This window comes from Crocuta crocuta, unplaced genomic scaffold (genome assembly GCF_008692635.1).
Source record: "Crocuta crocuta isolate KB4526 unplaced genomic scaffold, BGI_CrCroc_1.0 scaffold266, whole genome shotgun sequence".
NCBI lineage: Eukaryota > Metazoa > Chordata > Mammalia > Carnivora > Hyaenidae > Crocuta > Crocuta crocuta.
The window spans coordinates 6,817,028-6,839,262 of record NW_027531005.1 but is presented as its reverse complement, the minus strand read 5'-3'; the positions used below and the strand labels follow the sequence as shown (position 1 = coordinate 6,839,262).

At 37.4% G+C, this 22,235-nt stretch overlaps 1 protein-coding gene across 2 annotated transcripts in view; it reads right to left on the bottom strand.

Annotated features, from left to right (window-relative positions):
* Positions 1-22,235, bottom strand: part of TNPO3 (transportin 3) — an 81,616-nt gene that overhangs the window by 8,086 nt on the left and 51,295 nt on the right. For both annotated transcript variants that reach the window (XM_077770748.1, XM_077770749.1), the window contains 11 exons: positions 20,773-20,912; positions 17,061-17,252; positions 14,746-14,837; positions 13,805-13,881; positions 11,994-12,054; positions 11,039-11,179; positions 8,471-8,587; positions 7,040-7,134; positions 4,941-5,097; positions 3,948-4,115; positions 177-289 (listed from right to left, as the gene is read on the bottom strand). In XM_077770748.1, coding sequence (XP_077626874.1) covers positions 177-289; positions 3,948-4,115; positions 4,941-5,097; positions 7,040-7,134; positions 8,471-8,587; positions 11,039-11,179; positions 11,994-12,054; positions 13,805-13,881; positions 14,746-14,837; positions 17,061-17,252; positions 20,773-20,912 — 1,353 coding nt within the window. The remainder of the gene's footprint in view (positions 1-176; positions 290-3,947; positions 4,116-4,940; positions 5,098-7,039; positions 7,135-8,470; positions 8,588-11,038; positions 11,180-11,993; positions 12,055-13,804; positions 13,882-14,745; positions 14,838-17,060; positions 17,253-20,772; positions 20,913-22,235) is intronic.

Below are 22,235 nucleotides of genomic sequence, written 5' to 3'. Positions count from 1 at the left end.
TGCCACTTTGTGCAATTCAATGTAAACAGACAATAGACTGAGTTTACAAAGGCACAAAAGAAATATACCCTTAGGTAAATTTGGTATAAGAAACAAAGATATTTTTTTTTTCTGCACACCCCTGCTTCTGTTCACATTCCCTAAAAAAACAAAACCCCAAAACCCACATCACTCACCTAGTGACTTGCTTGTGGAAATCTGTAAGCTGCTTGTGTGTCACTGTGACAGCTCCCACAGTTGTCTCCTTTGGCAAACCTTTCAAGGAATTCTCTAACCATCGACAAAAAGTCTGTGCAGAGAAGAGAATATGAGTTTTAGGAGGAGACGACTTACTCAATTGGACCCTACAAGTAGTAACAAAGACTCACAGGTTTTTCTTAGCAGCATTAGCTCTTCCAGACTTGGAAGCAAGTAGAGGAATTAACAAAAGCACTACTATCTTTAGGCCTTTCAACCCTCTGGGGTTTGGAACAGTCTGCAAAGGAAGGCTATTAGACTTTCATTCAAAGAGGTAGTAGCAAACATCATTTCAGAAAGAGCCCTTCTACCTTGGAAGTGAAGTCTTTTCTGGATGATGCTATTGTCCTATTCCTTCTGCCAGAAGTTTAATGATAAACTTTTTAATTTCAGAAAATTAAGCAGCTTCCAGAAAACTCTGGAGTGAAAAGCTCAAAGGCAGTTCACAGCAAAAGTTCAGTAACACAAAAAGCAAGGACAAAAAGTACAGTAAGTAAACATGTCAAAATTATATAAACATTAATATAATATGAATCCAGAGTCTTAAGGGTTATAAGGTCATATCTCTTAGGAGAACAGTCATTCCTTTGTGATACCTGCCTGTACTTTGAGTCAGGAAACTTTTCTGCTCACTCTGGTTGCTATTTAAAAACATCAAAACTCTAGAGACTTCTTCTGGGTTTTTATTTTCAATTAGCTGTTCTTTGAGTCCACTCTAATTTTTCATGCCTTTCTTAAGTAGGATGTATACTTTGGTCATATTTTAGCAGGAAGATAACCTTTTTTATAACCAAATTTTTTAAATTATATNCTGTCTCTCTCTCTCCCAGAAATAAATAAAACATTAAAAAATTTAAAAAAAATTATATATTCCCCTAATATGTTGGTTTATAACAAACCAGAGCAAAAGTAAATATTCAATTATAAATGCTTAAGAAGTATCGCTCCCAAACAAGAACAATAAGAAACGGGGCGCCTGGGTGGCTCAGCTGGTTAAGCATCTGACTTCAGCTCAGGTCATGATCTCATAGTTTGTGAGTTTGAGTGCCAGTAGGGCTCTGTGCTGATGGCTGAGCCTGGAGTCTGCTTCAGATTCTGTGTCTCCCTCTCCCTGGCCCCTCCCCAGCTTGTAGTCTCTCTCTCATTCAAAAATAAGTAAACATTAAAAAAAAAAAAAAAGAACCATAAGAAACTAAAAAGCAAAATCTAATTAGTTAGCACACAATGGGTTTCATCATCACCTAAGAAATACGGTTGGAAACACCAAATAAATTCGCCAGATGAGTACCCAACAAAGGAGGAATAGACTTATATAAGAGTTTAAATAGTTTCAAGTCACACGACGAAGCTGGTATGCCATCTTCTAGTGAAGAATTTGTGTGCTGAATTTTGAAAACGGTATGACTATGAAAGTGCTCAAGAATGCAAATTTTTAGGTGCCTAGGTGGCTCATTCAGTTGAGTATCTATCTGACTCAATATTGCTACAGGTCATAATCTTGCAGTTGTGAGATCAAACTCCACACTGGACTCTGCTGAGCGTGCAGCCTGTTTGAAACTCTCTCCCCTCCCCACCACTTGTTCTCTCTCTCTCTAAAATAAATAAACTTAAAAAGAAAAATAATGTAAATTTTATTGAACTCACATCATTAGAACTTTAATCAGTTGTCAGGGTACAGACAACCCAAATTTATGTAGGAGTTCAGTTTTAGGTTGATGTTTAGAAAACAATCACTTTAAATTTCTTGACACACATTCTGTGGGCAATTACATACTAAACTCTTAAAAGTCCATGGCTATCTGATCTCTGTTACTGCTTAACCTTCCTGTTCTAATTTTCTTCTTCTGTTAGCACTTAGCCACATGTTTAGATATCAAGAATGTCTTTATAAAGTTAAATTTACAAAGTAAGTTTTCTGTTACTTGGGAACCAAGTATATTTGTAAAAAAGTGAAAAAGCATGGACAATTTTTTTCTCACGTCCATTACTTCTGGAATTAAACTTGTTGGTCCTGAGGGGCTGAGTACTTTCCTAAGGAAAATACAAAATACAAAATACAAAAATATTGCTGTAGAAGATTGAAACAGAACATACCGAGCAACTTGAGCTCACATGAAAGAATTGCAGAGCTATCTGACAGAACCAAAGTCACACAGGAGCCTTAGAGTTTGATACATAAGAATTAAGGTTCAGGGGCACCAGGGTGGCTCAAGGCAGTTAAGCGTCTGACTTCGGCTCAGGTTGTGATCTTATGCTTCTTGAGTTCGAGCCCCTCTTTGGGCTCTATGCTGATAGTTTGGAGCCTGGAGCCTGCTTTGAATTCTGTGTCTCCCCCTCTCTCTCCGCCCCTCCCCAGGTTGCACCCTCTCTCTAAAAAATAAACAAAATTAAAAAAAAAAAAGATTAAAGTTCAGGTGGCTGTTTCTGAATTATAAAGAAAATGTTAAAAAGTTATTAAGCATCTGCCCTGTCTTTTGTTTGAGCCAAAGATCAAGTAAAGCATATGCTAAGGCAATATACACTAAGCATGAATTTTGGAGATGACCAAAAATCTAGGGCAGAAATTTCAGCTCAGTGATAGGGGATTCCTGTTTTTTTGTTTTTGTTTTTTTTTTTTAATTAAAAAAAGTTTTTTTAAATGTTTATTTTTGAAAGAGAGAATGTTAAGTGGGGGAAGGGTAGAAAAACAGGGACACATAGAATATGAAGAAGGTTCCAGGCTCTGAGCTGTCAGCACAGAGCCCAATGTGGGGGCTCGAACTCATGAATTGCAAGATCATGACCTGAGCCAAAGTTGGACCGTTAACCAGCTGAGCCATCTAGGCGCCCCTCAGTGACTTGAGATTCTAACAGTAATCTTTGTTTTGTGAAACTGCTGAAATTGAACAACTGCCATCAATGATACAAAGCAGGAGACAACATTAAGATGTACATGGACTTAAAGGTTACAATAAATTTGTATATCTGGAATTTTCTGTGGTTCTAGAAGATAGCTCACTTTAACTGGAACCAACTGTGCACTTTTCTAAACTGCTTTTATATTAGTATTAAAAATAACATATCCTAGTGTACAGGCTATATGTATTCTTTACCACTCTGCTCAAAATTTTCATGCAGTACACATAACCCTGATTTATGATCATGCGGCCCATTCTGAAATTACTTGAACATTACTGGATAGCCTAAAAAAACTTTTCATGTTCAGGTGATAAATGAGCTGGTACAAGAATTGAAATAAGATGCAAATTAATCTAAAGAAGAAACAAATCCAAGTGCACATTGTGAGCTAATTTTATATTTCTGTATCCCCAAATGCTCTGGCTAGATTTATTACCAAGGAAAATCCTACAGTGCTATCTAAGGAGCTTGAAGTAAATTAACACTTACTTCTTGAATAACCTGTAGCACTATATAACTGATATATGGGCATCTCTCACAAGTGAACAAATTTCTCTGCGGCCAGTCACACAGCTGAATTCAAAGCTTAGTATTCACTTCAGGGGAATATAAACCCTTTGACAGTGACATAAACATACTTTCAAAAACCGACTGGCCTTCTATAGGCCCCTTCATCTAATAAATGAAACTTAGTAACATGCCTAGATTAGGCTCCATGGATATACAACAGGGCTGGTTTCAAAGTTATAGTTGGCCTCCCGGAACCAAAGTTTAGAACTGTGAGAATGGGTTCTTTATGGAAACATTCTTACCGGTCTGTCAACCTGCATGATCTCCCAGAGCACTTCAGCCACATCTGGGAGGGTATAGGGAGGGAGACAAAAGCAGCATGTGTGGAGCAGCTGGCTGACAAGTTGCTGTCCAAGCTGGTTCATCACCTGTCCAATCAGTTCTTTCCGTAATTCAAAGTCTTCTTCGTGCTATAAGGAAGTAAGAGCAAAAGATACGTTCTAATTTCAACTTGCCAGCTAGTAATTCCTCTTTCCTGGAGAAGGAAGTGTGTATATAATAGCTGGATTAAAAAACTTACTTATTTTCTTCCTTCCTATAGACTTTGAATATACATATATTTCTAACATTTAAAAAAAATATCTTTTTATAAACCGCTTTTCACTTCTAGTTTCTTAAATAATTAGTCCGTTCAAATAGTGGCTTATTTCTCCACTGCTGTTACCTTCAATTCTATTCCACATTTACCCAAATCTACCTTTGAAAATTTTGTGAACCATTTTACTACTCCAGCCAAACAGGTCTCTTAACTATATAACATACTTAGTACTACCCTGACTTTCTCTGATTATCATTTGTGCTCCAGTTAAGACTATCTCTCCCTCTCCAGTCCATCCAAATTCTACCTATATCTAATGACTCCACTGATGTCTCTCTTCCAGAAATTAACCCACTTCCCAACCTACTTCTGAACAAAAAGCTTTCCCTCCTTTGCTATGATTTCATAGCAATCATGACTTTTATCATTCATCTGGTAATCAAATACTATCTTCTTATTATTTAAATCTTTACATCTATTTATCTCTTCAACTAAACACTGAATGACATGGGAGCAGAAATACCTTTAGACTGTTTTATACAGATTACAGCACTTTGTAGAGGCCGTGGTGTTTTGGTTAGTGAATGGTATCAAATACAGATCAGATAAAGAGAATCTGGTTTTCACCTAAGAAATGAGGAAAAGAGATAACAAGATGCTGAGCTGCAAAGTAGAAAGGTACAATGTTCATACTTACATCATTGGCTACCCCTGTATGGATGAGGTCCCGTAGGAACCTCATGACACTACAATTGGCATCCCGGTGGTCCAGGGTAGTAGAGGCAATGGCCCACTGCAAGATAGGGATGACCACTTGGCTCCTCAGCAAGGTAACAGGACTACGCTGAATAAACCTGGGTTGGAAAGACAGGCTAGGTATAAATGACAGGATTAGGCTCTAAAAGCAGCCCAAGCAATGGGCAAAATTATAGATGGAGACAGTAAAAAAGGTCAGTGGTTGGGGCGCCTGGGTGGCTTAGTCGGTTAAGCGTCCGACTTTCGCTTAGGTCATGATCTCGCGGTTCATGGGTTAGAGCCCTGCGTCGGGCTCTGTGCTGACTGCCAGCTCAGAGCCTGGAGCCTATTTCAGAGTCTGTATCTCCCTCTCTCTCTGACCCTCCCCTGCTCACGCTGTCTCTCTCTCTCTCCTAGAAATAAATAAAAATATTTAAAAAAAAAAAAAAGGTCAGTGGTTGCTAGCAGTAGAGGGTGAGGGAGGGCTGAACAGGTGGAGCATAGAGAATTTTAGGGTATTAAACTATTCCATGTGATATTATAACTGTGGACACATGTCATTATACATTTGTCCAAACCCATACAACATACACCACCGAGAATGAATCCTAATGTAAATTATGGACTTTGGGTGATATGGATGTGCCAATACAGGATAATCAATTCCAACAAACAGACCACACTGGTGGGAATGCTAATAGTGAGGAAGGCTGTGGAGGTTGGGGGAGGGAGTGGTGCAGTGGGTATACAGGAACTTCCCAAGCTTTCTACTCAATTTGCTATAAAACTTCTCAGATCCTTTAAAAATACAGGGAGAATCTCCATGGAAAAGACACTACATTTTCTAAATTTATTTCACCAGGTAAGCGTTTGTGCAAAGAGCATCTCTGGGGATTAGTTTTTCAAGGAACAGACACTGGGAAAACAGAGACTGGACAGCTCACCCAACAGTTCTCTCATATCAACAACAACAAAGGCTGTCCAAAAACTAACCAAAAAAGTGTTTGATACTTAATCCTGAGATGAAACAGTCAATACTACTTTGCATTTGTAAGTGATAAAATATATATTATGTGTATAATCACATATAACAATTTATTTTAAATAATTTTTTTCTAATCTTTATTTTATTTTATTTTTTTACAAATAGTTTATTGTCAAATTAGTTTCCACATAACACTCAGTGCTCATCCCCACAGGTGCCCTCCTCCATGCCCATCCCCCCTCCCCCCATTTTAAATAATTTTTAAATGATTTTATGTTCAGGGTGCCTGGGTAGCTCAGTTGGTTAAGCACCTGACTCTTGACTTCAGCTCCGGTCATGATCTCAGTTTCAGGAGTTTGAGCCCGAGAAAGGCTCTGTGCTGACAGTGTGGAGCCTGCTTGGGATTCTCCCTATCTCTATCTCTAAATAAATAAATAAATACATAAACTTTTAAAAATTAATTAAAAAATGCTTTTATGTTCAGTAACTAATTTGGTTCAATTCTTTATCTAGGGACTAAAGAAGTAATAATAATAATATTCCTTCAGTGTTGAGAATAATATCATCAGTGTTACTGGTAAAAGGAATTTAAGCAATAATTGGTGTGGAAGGCTGGGGGCAGAACTGGAAAGTGCAGTACAAGATAACTTCTAAGGCACCTTAAAATCCTACAAATTTTTTGTTCTGAGATATGATTATATCTAAAGGATGCCAAGCTTCCTCAAGGAAAAATGTGAAGTGAAGCAAGACATCACAGTGGCTTTATAAAAAGTTAAAACCATAGGGGATTCTAGTGATTTTCCAGTCAAATGTTTTTACAAAGCTGGTTTTACTGTCTTGCATGTTCCCTCCTTTGTGAAGAAAACCAGCTGCTTTCTCCTGCTCCCATCCAACTCCTCTTCCTCATGTAGAGGGATATTCCGGCTCACAATTTAACTCTGGGCTATGAATCACTAACCTACCTTTACTCCACTGAACTCATTTTATAGTGAAGCAAACAGTCAAGTGTTAGGTGACAAGACTAAGCACGCATGGGGATGAGCAATAAAAGAAAGTTGCTCTTCAGAGGGACTGACCTGGTGGCCAGCCTGAACAGGTCATCTACGGTGTCAGGGTGATTCTGGAGCCCATTCTGCTGTTCTAACAGCTGAAAGGTGGGGATGCACAGTGCCTAAAACAGAACAGTGATTTTAAAATAAACACCTGTATATAAATGCAACAGCATTTCAGACTTGTTAAATATAATGTACACAAAAGGAACAAAGGGAGTAAGAATGGACAGGAAAAGAAAAAGACTTTAATGAAAATCAGTTCAAGGGGCACCTGGGTGGCTTAGGTGGTTAAACATCCAACTTCAGCTCAGGTCATGCATGATCTCACAGTTCGTGAGTTCAAGCCCCATATCAGGCTCTGTGCTCACAGATCGGAGCCTGCAGCCTGCTTCTGATTCTGTGTCTCCTTCCCTCTCTGCCCTTCCTCTGCTTACATTCTCTCTCTCTCTCTCTCTCAAAAATAAATAAACATTTAAAAAAAGAAAGAAAGAAAATCAGTTCAAGAAAACGAAGACAGAAATCTTTCTCAGTTGATAGTTTTTACATATGAAGTCCACATTTCAGAAAGGGTTGAGGCTATAGATTTTAGCTGATGAAACTGGAAAGATGTCTGCTCAATGTTTTAGAAGTTTCTGAAAATAAAGACTGCTTATGTACTAGACATGGTCTTGTCTACTAAGGGAGTAGATTTATTTTTAAAAATTTTGATAATAATAATGAAATACCAGTTTAAAGGAAAAACATTGTGGGAAAAAGAGATCATAATTTAACTTCTTAATATATTTTCTTCCCTATGACTAGGAGGGGAGAAAATCAATACATCAGGAGCTTTTTCCTATGTTTGCTATTTACCCTAAGACCATCCCTGCTGAGTGAGCTAGTTCACTGATTGTTCCAGGCAAGAAATTAAAGACAGAATCATGCTTGAGCTTAGAGATCCTTTGTTTTATATCTATTTGTTCCCTTCTACATCTCTCAAAAGACTATATCTCTAGAGAGTATAAGTTAGGCAGTAATAGCTGTAATGATCCTTACATTCATATGGTCAATCTCTCAGTCTTCTATGCATGTCTGTCCAGAGAACAACTAGAAAGTTTCTACCTTCCAGGGCACCTGGGTGACTCAGTCAGTTAAGTGTCTTGACTTCAGCCCATGTCATGCTCTCACATTAGTGAGCACAAGCCCCAAGTGAGGCTCTGTGCTGACAGCTCAGAGCCGGGAGCCTGAATCAGATTCCATGTCTCCCTTTCTCTCTCTCTCTGCCCCTCCCTCATTCATGATCTCTCTCTCTCTCAAAAATAAACAAACATTTAAAAAAGAGTTTCTACCTCCCTGATACTAGGAAATCAATATGCCTGGAAGAAAGACATAGAGAAGCAAGAGAATTCAAGACATGGTGAAGAGCTCACTGCTAGGCCTTCAGACCCACCAAGATACTGCCCAGAGAAAACAGACCTGGAGCATGTCGAGTAGTCCCTGCCGACAGCCCTCTTCCATGCCGTATTCATCCACAAGGATACTGCCAAGGTACAGGAAACAGGAATGCTGATGTACATGGTACACGTTCACCATCTGCCAAGGGAGAAACCAGTCAATTCTTTTAACCCCCCCAAAAAGTACCAACTTAGGAAACTGTCTGGTGGAAGAAATTCAGAGACAAGTAGTTTCTTCTCTTTTAAAGACAATATAGTAAAGCTTGTTGGCAACATTTGCTAAAACACAGGGCTCGATTCTCCAATAATTTTCAAGTACTCTCTTTAGAGTCCTATCAAGCCTTTGACCTTTTATCTTCCCCCAAAAAAATGCTGCAGGAGAGTCGCATAATACATCAAGCTGGAAGCCATTAGGATGCTATCACCAAGCTATCTACAAACCCCTACAAACCCCAACACCTAAAGGTTGTTCCTATTTGCTTTAAAGATTATCTCTTAAGAAAGAAAAAAAAAAGCATATATAGCTATAGCAGGGCTAAAAATACCAAACATCCTCATCCTGAAGGAGATTGTGAAAGCACTATTTAAATTTTGAGTTGCTCCTAAACCCCTCTATTTAAAGTAAAAAATAGTGTTCTCAATCAAGATACCTGGATCTCAGGAAAATAAAAATATTAATATACATATTTAAATTAAATGATTCATTTAGGATTTTTATCCTACTCTCCTCCAAAAATTAAGAGGCATCCATACATTCATATATTCAAAATGCCATCACAAGAGATGTATTGATTTTATTATATAAATTCAACACAATGAATGTGGTAGGGGCTAAGAGATAAAGGAAAGAACACCCTCTAGCATACACCATGGAATGAGCGTGTGATGGGAGCTATGAATCTCTTCAGGCTTGTAAACTCAACTGTATGCTCTACTGCTTAATGAATGATTGAGTCAGGATCTGGAAACTTTTTCTTAAAGGGCCAGATAGTAAAACTTTTAGACTTTGCTGACCCCAGTCTGTCTCTGCAACGTTGCCACAGTAGCACAAAAATGGCCAACAGAGAATACTTAAATGAATAAGCATGGCTATCACTTCTTAGTAAAACTAGATTTATAAAAATACATGGCAGGCCCACTGGTTCTAGTTTGCTACTCTCTCAATTTTGGATTAAAAAAAAAATACGTTTCATTTTTTTTCCCCACATGTACTGACTTTAGAACATACTTCCTATACAGGGTGCTACTCTATTAGGTTGGCCACATAATTAGCAGGAATAAACAACAATAACAAAAAAATCAAAATCATGAGGGTATCCTCTAACAGCAAAGGGGCATTAAATCAAGTTATATTTGACCCGGAATGTATTACGCTATAAAGGGGACACTTAACCTGAGGTTGGAATATATGTAGTGCAAACATATGGCATCATCAGGGTACAGTAAATGCAAACTTTATTCAAATCTACAATATGAAGTAGGCAGAGTTATGCATATGACAACTGATTGATAGGCACTTACTACAAGTACTGCAAATGCAAGGTTGACACTCTGCCTCACCTCTTAATTTTGTACCCATGGCAACTCACTTGCCTCAATCTAGTCCTGGCTCTGCTGTAAGCTTAACATCAACACAAACTACTTAGTGATCTAATCCCTAGTTATAAGCATCTCATACAGAGTAGTTCTTGATGTGAATATGACGTTAGAGAATCTCATATAGTGAGTCACATCATTGTAATTACCTATCAGTCTTGGTGAATGAGTCAAACTTGGGGCATATGGGTGGCTCAGTTGGTTAAGCATCTGCCTCTTGATTTTGGCTCAGAGTATGATCTCATGGTTTGTGGGACTGAACCCTGTGTTGGGCTCTGTGAAGCATGGAGTCTGCTTCGGATTCTCTCTCTCCCTCTATCTCTCTGCTCCATCCCACCCACATTTTCTCTCTCTCAAAATAAACATTAAAAAAATAAAAGAGTCAAACTTATTTCTTGACAAATAACAAACAGACTTATATGACCCACTGTGGTTGAGATAAAAAAATCTCTTTGGGCCAAGAAACAGCAAATTTTGACAGGACACATATTTTTATGAGAGAGAGAGAGAGAGCGAGTGAGCGAGAGCACGAGTCGGGGAGAGGGGCATGGGGAGAGAGAACCTTAGGCAGACTCCATGCTCAGCGTGGAGTCCAAAGTGGGGCTTGATCCCTGGGATCATGATCTTAACCAAAACAAAGACTCAGAAACACAACCAACTGAGCCACCCAGGCACCCCAACAAGACCCATTTTTAAAAAGAAAATTAGTATAAAAATGCCTAGCACTGGTCTAGAAGCGCTGAGCACTAAAGTCTTCTCTTTTCCTAATTTCACACGGGAATGTGTTACTATTTAAACTATCACTACGCAGAATAGATTACAAGCTGCTTCCCTCAGAGATGACAGACTTGGGCACTGCTTATCGCTTTCAAATATTTCTGAGTTTGTATTTAATACGTACAAAAGGGTTTCGTTACATCAGCAGAGTTTTTGTTCTAAAGACTCCTATGTCGAGCCCTGTACATGTTACACTTCCCGCTTCGGGAGAACTTACCTGTGTAACTAGCGGCTGCAGGAGGGCAGCAGATCCTTTGCCTACACAGCGAACAGCAAAGCGGAGGCACCTGCAACAACGCTCTACGATCCGATTATCAGCGCGGTGCTTATTTAGAGTCTCAGATAAAACTGGCCATATCTGAGTCAAAGAGCACAAGAAAGAAAACAGTGAACAACAAAGAGCTGAAAAAAATGCTCCCGAGTTGGTAACATCTGATTTGGATGTTCAAATAATTTGGAAAAAGCCTTTATAGAAAAAGATTCTGATTCTGATTCATACATTATCCATCACCAATACACAACCACTTCTTGAGAGAAACACAGTGATTCTTTAACAACTCTTTAGAACAGGAAGATAAAGATACATTTTCCTGAATTTTGGACTTCCTGATTTACAATGAAAAGAATTAGTATGAGTTAGGGAGGAAGAGATGTTTAAAGATTATAGTTCCAAGCTGGAAGATTTTGAACAAAAGGACTGGAGCTAATGAAATAGCATTATTTGGTACTGGTGAACACTTCAGGACACTTGGTGTTTCCCCCCTGAAGTCTGAAAAGTACTTCTCAAAACATGCCTTTTGATCCTCCTATCACCCTCAGTGAAAAAAGAAGTGCGTTTATATCGGGGAAACAAAAGCCATAAGGAAGAAATAGCTTTGTCAAAAAATTGTTGCTAGTATTAATCAGGCCTCCTAGCAACTCTAAGATTCACATAGTTAACTTCTACTTCTTTGGGCTTTCAATTCATTTCCCATAGTCTGTTTTCTTATCAAATCTAAAGTAAAAAAATATTTGAAGAGTTCTATTCTTCTGTTCACTGAAATTTAAACTGTATCAACAAATTGGATCTTCCTATGAACCCAGAAGACAGTACCTTCTCGTTTTAGTTACCCACAGCCTTGTAAGGAAAAAGGAAGAAAGCCTTGTTCCACAGGCATCCATTAAGCACTTACTTCCTGTATGACTTTTTGGCACGGATGAGTTTGTCCATTTTCCACAATAGGATTGGTGTGTCTGGGGAAAGACAACAAACCAAAATAGAGAAAGAGCAATTTAACTGAAAATCCACAGCCTCAAACCCTGCTAAGCTTACTTGGTAACATTGTTACCACAAAAAGAATACCAAATAACAAAGTTATTGACGACTCAACACCTTTTCCTACTACTCCATTAAAACACAAGCACATACTTTAAATCATCCCACTCCCCTTCCTTTGCCACCTTTATGCTATTTCATTAGAACATGCAAACTCAATCCAACTCTAGCTTAAACGGGTTGTGGGGCACTACAATTATCTTTTCCATTTTTTCCCTTTAAAAATCAGAATATATACTCTTCCAAATTAATAAAAAAAAAAAAAAAATTAAAAACCAGACTGTCTACGTGGGCCTGGGCGGGTCAGCTGGATTAAGTGTCTGACTCTTGGTTTTGGCTCAGGTCATAACCTCACGGTTTCGTGAGTCCTGCGTCGGGCTCTGCACTGGCAGCGTGGAGCCTGCATGGGATTCTCTCTCCTCCCCTCCCCCACTTGCGCTGTTTCTGTCTCTCTCAAAATAAATAAACTTAAAACAAACAAAACAAAAAAGATGATCTAAATTCACTATGAGAAACCAAGTACTGTTCCATTACCAGCATTAAAAGGCAAAAGCTTCAGGAATTCTAACCTACCAAAGATGTTTCTCATGGTTCTAGTCTGAACCAAATGATACATAATTTGGGCCCACCCACAATATGTCAAATTCAATTATTTGCCTACTTCTAGAATCCACTAATTTGAAAGAAGCAGGGAAGAAAAGAACCCTGTATGGTTACCAACCTCTTCAAAAATTTTCTTTAATTTAAATGAGCTCAACAGCAACTGAATAAAAATCTCATTTTCTTTAAATTGGGGGATTTTCATCTATCACAGATTTCCTTCCACTTTATTGTGAAATAAGAACTATTGTTAATAGGCTTTCAGAATGTCACATTAACAGGACTATCATTACTATACAAGAAAAAGCATTGCACCAAATTAAAATGAAAACACCTGTTGAGAAGAATTAATAAGCTAAAACATCTCAGTTTTAACTTATTCAACATAGGCTTTTACACAACAATTCCAGTTGTACCTGGTATATTCCAGTTGTACCTATGGGACTCACAAATTATGTAACTCAATAAGGATCACTCATGAACATTGTTACTCAAATGCTTTCTTAATCATTAGCATGATTAAAGGAGGATTCAAAGAAGGATTAATTTCACTTGATCAATGAAGAGGTTTTATTATTTTTTTGCACCCCTACAACAGACAGCAACAGTTCTGAAAGCATGGTCCTTGGATACCAAGTAGTAGCAACAGCTGTAAATTCTTGGATCCTACCCCAAATCCAATTGAATCAGACACTCTGGAGATGGGACCCAGAAATCTGTTTTGATAAGCTGAGCCCTGCAGGTGACTATGATGCATGTTAAAGTTGGATAATCACTGATGTAGAGACCAAAAGAATTAACTACCAATTCCTTGGTAGTTTGATCTAGGACTAAAAGAATTAATTAATTAATTACCAATTCTTTGGTAGGTCTTTTGACAAAGGTCTATCAAAAATTAATTCTTAGAATTTGTCTTCGCACCAAAATTTCAGGTAATGGGACGATCAGTCTCCTAACAGAAGATTATATGATATACCTGGAAGTTTAGGGAAAAAAATACTTCCTTGAATACATAACTGTCTTATTTGAGCTTTTAACCTAAGGCAGCCATCCAGTTTCCCTTCTTACCTAAATATTACTGCAAGGCGATCTAAGAACACAGTGGGATCTGAGGATATGCCATTGCTGGGCTCCTGAGACAACAGCTGAAGAGACAAAGAGACATTAACACTCTGTTGTAACACATACAAACCTACAGCAAACACTGTAACATACACCCTTATACGTTAACCTCCTTCTCAATCTCTAATCATTTCCTTATAGAGATTCCGGATAGTTACTCAAATGGTGCAAACCTTTAAATTCATATTGTCAAATTATTGTCTTTCATCTTACTGCAAAATGGCCAAGACTGCATACTACTATATTTTACCACATGATCATTGTGGAGTGGAAAACAGTTATTATTTAATATTCCCCCCACTTATTTTTATAATGATTAAGATATTCTATATCATATATAACATACATATATAACACTATTATATAATCTATATTTTAATGTCACTTTCTATTATAACACTTTAAAGTTATTATGGTTTCATAAGATATTTTAAGAGATAAGGCAAGTTGCCTCTTATTCTTCTTTCCCAAAATTTCATAAATACTTTTACCGGAATATTACAAGAGATAAACTTTAGAATCATTATGTCAAGTTCTCCTATTATTACATTATAAATATAAATGTAATGAGAAGAGAGAATATCTTTACAATATTCTTTAAGGAAACATGGTAGGGTACGGTTTTGGTTGCTAACTTGAATGGTGTTTACCCTGTTGTATCTTCTAAATGGTATTACTGATAGTGAAAATCTACTGACTTTAGAATACTTATTTCCCATTTATGCAGCTCCTTTGATAGACTTACTAATTTTAAGAGCTTTTTAGTTCATTACTCTTGGTTACCTAGGTAGATAAAAGAACACCTGTAAATGTATAATTTTCTCTTTTCCTTTCTAACATGCAATCATGATATATATGTATAAAACCCCTCATTGAATTGCGCTCACCTTTTTCAATGCCATAACCTGAACAGAACAAAGTTCACTAAGGCATTCAGTAATCTTATCCAAAGGTAATCTGGCTAGGACAAGTGCTGTCCCTGCAAGATAAAGAAAAATACAAATAAGATAAAAGCTGAAACTGAGGTAACCACTGGCTAACAGATGAGGCTGGCTGGTTTCATTCTTTTAAAAAGATCAGCACTTTTTTCAGGTACAGTATTTTGTTTTTTAGGGCTAGTTCTTCTTTATTTGGCTTAGATGACTAAGTGACTTTCACACTAACATTTAAAACTGAAGTTAATATTAAATTATTTCTCCTCAGGTGCCTATGGGTTTAAAGATGTTTAAATACATCTCTCCTTCCAATTCTTCATATACTTTAAAAACCTCCTTTACAAAGTCCCAAAGCTATTTTTACATAGTATGGTACAATGGTTCTCAAACTTCTCAGAGATTCTGATTTAGCAGGTACTTATTTTTGATAAGTACCGAGGCAATTCTGGTCATCAGAGAAGCTGGAGAAATACAAGACATATTTTTTTTTTCTTTTTTGGGAAAAAGGCCTGAAATTAGAGATCTGATTCTAGCTCTACCTAACAGAATCTATGAGCTAGGTGAGGTATTATCTCTGGGCCTCAGTTTCTTTATCTGTAAAACGAGTGCTTTGAACAGAAAAGTAAGTTAAGTGGGACTTTCTTCCATTTTCCAAATCACTGAAAAATCCATTTTTTTAAATGAAATAAAATCTTAACTTGGAATTCCAATAAAATAGGCTAAAAAACGTAGCTTTTTTAAAAAAATTGGAATAGAAGGCCCAGATGCTTCTCACTCAGCCTTCCTCTTGTCATAATCCCCGCTAAATGCTTAAGCATATCCCCCAGCTCCAGAGGATTACATATCAGCCTAGGTCCTTCCAGGATTTATTAAAAAAAGAAAAAAAATCCCTTGACTCTGATTTTTATCATCTCCCAAAATTTGATTCAACAGAACAGTAATCACAAAACAAAACAAAAAAGCAAACAAACAAACAAGAACAATAATCAATCTATATGTCCTTGAATGTTAATTAAAAAACTAAATGACTTCTCCTGGTAGTCTGTAAGCCACAGATGAGTTAGAATTATTTAAAACTGGATGGGGGAGAAAGATAACTTAAATATGACTTCTCCTTTTAACTCATTCCTACAGAAAGGAATGTTACTACAAAGTTTTCTTTATCTAGAAGATGTCACTGATAACTGAGACGCCACATCCTACTACAGGTTATACATCACTTCAGTATCAAGGTTAAATTTCAGTAGAAAATTACAAGATGGCAATAACCACTAGTAGTAGGTAAGAAATAAGAATACTTGAGTCCTATTTAATGCCTTATTATCTATGCTTATGAAGGGAAACAACAAAAATCCATGCTACAGAATGAAAACCTATCTTGGAAAATGCAAATACTCTGGAAGGAACCTTATTAGATACAAGAAAGAACAGTCAGTTCACACACAGTCATCCAATCTAGCCACGCCTAACTTGTTTGCTACTCACAGAAGCTTAAATGATCCCGCACAGGCTATATTACCCAATCCTTTACTTGATAAATCCCCTCTAACCACCAGCTGTAAGGATTTTACTATCTCAAAGGGCACCCCAATCTGCTTTTATAGTTTACTTAGAAAAGCATTTTCTTTCTAAGAGCAAGTAAATGTAAAACACTGACAACTACTCATAAAATAAATCTGTCTCTTTTATAAGGTAATTTTTCAAATATTTAAAAATAGCCATCATGCTTAAAGTCCCTTCTGTTTCTAGCCTTTAATACCTCTGGTTCTTCTTACTCTGAACTTTATCACCACTTTGGCTGCTTGCCTCTGGATAGGCCATCGCTGAGTGTAAAGCTGACCCATACTGGTTAGAGACTGCTAAGAGACCACATTTCTACTACAGGACTGATGCACACACATGACCTTTACATTTCCATCTACTTGTTTGGTATGGCAATGCTATTTGGTTTCCCTTTTTACTCTTCCCTCAACTCAAAAAGGAACTATGTTTGGTTCAAATGTGTTGTCTCTGTCCAAAATCTAGGTCTGTGCTATACACACTATAAGCAGTTTTAATTGGTTATATAGCCTTAAAATATTCTAAGAAAAGAATGCATGTGTATACAATCAACACCCTCCCGAGGGGAAAGGTCATCTCCATCAGTAAGTATGGTGCAAATGAAAAACTGGGCTATGACTAGTATAAGATAACCCCCAGAAGTGGCTTAGAGACGTTACTAGTTAACATCTGGTTACTAGTTACTAGTTAACATCTGAAGTAAATACCTTTTAGCAAGCCCACAGCAGCTTCTGGAGACAACATGAAGGAATCAAGGGAACGGGCGATCTCCAGGAGTCCATTAAAGTGCTGAGCCATGTGGTCTCGGCAGACAGAGCAAATGTTATGAATGGCTTTGGCTGCAGCAGAAGCCAGAGGCTTTTCGCACAGGCCCTTCATCAAATAGCCCAACACAGGGTCTAAGGAGAGAAGCCACAAAGTAAAGATTACATATTTGAAACTCAAGGAAAACTTCTAGTTTCTCAGAATAGAGGTTTATATCCCCCCTGCTTTTTTAAAAGCAAAAGAACCATTTTATTTATTTTTTATTGTATTAAAAAAATGTTTTTTTAACCTTTATTTTTGAGAAGAGGAGAGAGACAGAGTGCAAGTAGGGGAGGAACAGGGACAGAAAGAGACACAGAATCTGAAGCAGGCTCCAGGCTCTGAGCTATCAGCACAGAACCCCATGCAGGGCTTGACCTCACGAACCACAAGATCATGACCTGAGTCAAAATCGGATGTTTAACCAACTGAGCTACCCAGATGCCCCACAAAAGAACCATTTCAAAAAATGAAATGTAGGAGTGCCTGGGTGGCTCAGTCAGTTAAAGCCTCCAACTCTTGATTTCGGCTTAGGTCATGATCTCAAAGTTCAGGGGTTCAAGTCCTGCATCAGGCTCTGCATTGACAGTACAGGGCCTGCTTGGGATTCTCTCTCTCTGCCCACCTCTAGCCCTCTCTTGTGTGCTCTCTCTCTCTCTCAAAATAGATAAATAAACATTAAAACACACACACACATACACACACACACTGGAGCTTGATTTTGCTGACTTAGTGTCAGGAAGCCCTGGGTCCTATCTATTCACCTTCTATTTCTTTCCTTGTGGCTAGGTCTTCACAGAATAGTCTGAAAACCACTAGTGGATATCATTATCCAAGTATTAAGAATAAGGTAATGTAAGAAAGAACATGAAGCTCAGAGAGCTACCATTATTTATACTCCGAGATGAGTCACTATGTAAAAAGAGCCTACATTAATTATGGCAGTTATCTAAAGTAGACACTTTTACACTTGCTTCTTTCTGGTTACAAAAGGCCTTAAAAACAAGCAGATGGTGCTTTAGCACTTCTAGAAAAAATGTTTTATCTTTTAGCAAATATAAGTGTACCAAAGAAACTGATTATAAAAATGAATTTCTACAAAACAAATTCTACTTCTCTTTTACCTTACTTTATAAAAATCAGAATGGTTTTCTATGGAAAAATCACATATGATTAAAGAGTACTTTTGGGTAACCTCACACCAAACCATAAAAGAACAAAAAAAACAAAAACAAAAACAAAACCCCAATAATGATAGTAATAATAATAATGTCTTAAAAGTGCCCTGAAGAGTTATATCCATTTCCAGTCTAAAAACCAATATAATGCACCAATCAGGATAAAACCCTGGCCCTCTCCACAATAAATAGCCTTTTTAAGCCTACAAATCAGAAGAACTAAAATCTAGAACCTAGTACAGGCAACCATAATACTACAGACTTCTGTGATTCTCAAGTTTATTGTTTTGACTACTCTAAAGGAAGTATGAACATCTGTCTGTTAAATTGCTTCAGCAATGTCTTATTGCTGAAGCACACATTTGAATCCAACACCGCAAAGTGGTACTGAATAATAAATCTTTTTAAAAAATTTTTAATGTTTATTTTTGAAAGAGAGAGAGTGTGAGCAAGGGAGGGGCAGAGAGAGGGTGACAGAGAATCTGAAGTAGGCTCAAGGCCCCCAAGCTGTCAGCAGAGAGCCCTTATGCGGGCAGGGCCCAAACCCACGAACTACGATATCATGACCTGAGCCGAAGTTAGCCCCTTAACCAACTGAGATACCCATTGTGTAATGATAACTCTTACACAAATACACAAACCTACTTTGTTTCTTGTGGAAAAATCATCCAGTAAAGAAAGCCAAATGTTGAGACAGGTAACAGAAGCGAAGAAATGTAGAAAACAGGTATTTTGAAAAGATTTACAAATGGTATGGTGAACTTAAAAGTATCTCAGCTATAATGTAAGCATGTCTAGGCTCTGTATACAGAAACAAGAAAAAAGAAACATACATCACTTTTTAAATATGTTTTTTTAGTTTTGAGAGAGAGTAAGCACAAGCGGGGGAGGGGCAGAGAGCAAGGGAGACCGAGGATCCAAAGTGGGCTCTGTGCTAATAGCAGAGATGCAGGGCCCAAACTCCCGAGCTGTGAGTTCATGACCTGAGCCAAAGTTGGTTGCTAGACTGAATGACCCACCCAGGTGCCCCAAACACACATCATTTTTTAAGCAAGACTTTCAAGCAATAAAAAAAGATATATAAAAAAAATCAAACTGAAAGGTGGTAATAAACGTATAATCTAGTAATTCCACTACTGTATTTACTCGAAGAATACAAAAACACTAATTCCAAAAGATATATGCATCCTCCTATGTTTAATGCAGTATTTACAAGAGCCAAATTATGGAGGCATCCCAAGTGTCCATGGATAGATGAATGGATAAAGATGATGGGGAGGGGAGGTGTATACATACACATTCAGTGAAATGTTACTCAGCCATAAAAAAATAAAATAAAATCTTGCCATTTACAACAACATGTATGTATCCAGAGAGTATAATGGTAAGTGAAATAAGCAGTTGGAGAAGGAGAAATACGGTATGATTTCACTCATGTGGGAATTGAAGAAACAAAACAAAGGAATAAAGAGGCAACCCCCCAAAAAAAGACTCTTAACTATAAAGAGTTACCAGAGGTGGGACGGGTGGAGGGGATGGGTGAAATTGGTGATGGGGATTAAGAGTACACTTATCTTGATAAGCACTAAGTAATGCATAGAATTGTTGAATCACTATATTGTGCACCTGAAATTAATAAAACACTATACTATATTATTATGTTAACTATATTGGAATTTTAAAAAACCAAAAGGTGGTGATGAAGAGAAGTATAGGAAATATATCAAATGTAATGATATAATTAATGATATTCACAAGTTTGGGGGTTCTTAAAATTTTCAGAATATACCACTCTTGAACATCAAGGGGGGGGCGGCTAATGTATACTACACTGGATAAATTATTTAGTCTCTTTGGATTTATTAACTAGAAAATGAGAGGGATAAAAGAAATGACTTATACCTTCCCTTTTGATTCTAAAGTTATTTTATATATAATCTTTAGTTATTTTTTCAAGGAAATAAGGGCATCCAGAAGCTATATAACTCAACATTCTTCATTTTAATTTGTACTTCTTTCGTTTCAAATGATATTTCTTGTTTTTTAAAAGGAGCATATATTAACACTGAAAAAATCTTTCATTTGCTTTACCCTATTAATAATAGCTTTTAGGTTAGAAATATAGGAGAGGCTGATTAACCGAGCATGTACCAAAGACTAACAAAGACAGAAATGTTCATGCTGAAAAACAGTACTAGAAGCAAACTGTTTCCCTCTCTAGAGATCTAATCTTTCAAAGATGCTTCTTCCAAGGTCTGATCAGATTATACATGTTGTGTCAACTAGCCAATAACTCATAATATCATTACTCTCAGTGTCTAGAAACATTCTGCCTACCCATAAAAACAGAAAGCAAGAGAACAAGAGCAAAAGTAAGAGGAAGAACAGAATCAGAAAAACAGATACAGCAGCTACAGAGGGATGAGTTCACACATACCAAGAAACTGAGGATTTCGATCAACCACTTCACTCATCTCTCCAACCAATTCAATGCTGGTGTATCGCACCGCTGTATGGACAGTCTCTGGAAGGCGGACCACTCCTTCTAGGACCTCCACAAGTGTTGGATTGTTCTCCCTGAGTACAAAAGGCAAAGTATTCAGTTACTGATTTCAGAGGTTAGATTCTGGCCTGTTAACAGGCTGCAATGAGACAAATCATTGCTAAAGGGTTTTTTTCTAAATAAATAACCATTTGGATAAACGTGCTTAACAGCTGGTATGAAAGTTTTTTAAATCCTCAAAAAAAGCGAAAAGGAAGAAATGGAAGGTATCATTGTTTGAAGAGAAGCATTCTGCTCCTTAATCTTCTAAATGAGAGTAAAGTGTCTAACAACACATCCTGTTATCAAGTAAGACTCTGCAAATTGGAGAAGCAGGCATTTACTGTGGATGAATGTATTCTTAAAAAGAATTCATTTTATTTATTCCTCTATCTGCAGTTCCTAGAACAGTGCCTGGCACATAGTGGGCACTCAATAAATATTGCCGAATGACTAAACGAATGAATGAATAATTCTCACAGACCACTTGCTGTTGGTTATTATTCTCCAAAACATTTCTTATAGCTGGATACTGGAAACTTTAAGAACAGGTAAGTATGGATGAGCCAGCTCACTATCTAAAGGAACAAGAATACAAGCTGCAGAAGAGGTAAAGGTGCCCTGGCTTGGATGAGGGAAATTAACTGAATACTCTCCAAAGCTCCATGAATTTATTTTTTCCCTTTCCTTTTTTCCACTCCCCAAGGATACTGGCTGAAATACTTTACTGAGTGGTGGATGCCCCCAAAATGGTAGCATACGATCCAGAAATGAAAGATGTTTAAAATCCAAATAATGTCCTGGATTAAGCAAAAGCACTCCCCGCTGATAAACTAAGTCTACTGAGTCCTTTATATACACTAAAAAATAATCATGCAGTTGGACTGAAAGGTGGGTAAATAAAAAAGAATGTTAAATCTTCTCTCATTTACGCCTTATGTTTCCCTGGGGGGCACTAAGCTAATTTTGAGACTCTCTACCCATCCTTTTTTATATCAACACATATCAGTTAGAATATTAGTGATTTTAATATCAGACTATCACTGAAGGTTCCCAAAGATACCAAAACGAGTTTAAGAGTAAATAGTATGGTATGTAATTCAGGACCAGAACTTCTTGATAGAGAAAAACCAACCTACTCTTACCTCCTTGAATATTTGCTGGATTAGAAACAATGTAAGATTTCACTGACTGAACCCTAAAGATCAGCTAAGAAAGAAGCACTATACTCGTCATAAATACATGCCAACCAAGGCTTTGGATAGAGAGCTCGACTGCAGGTATCTGATCACAATACAAGAAAACCTGATAGATATTAGCCTCAATTTATAAACTCACAGCACGAAGTAAATTCTGCT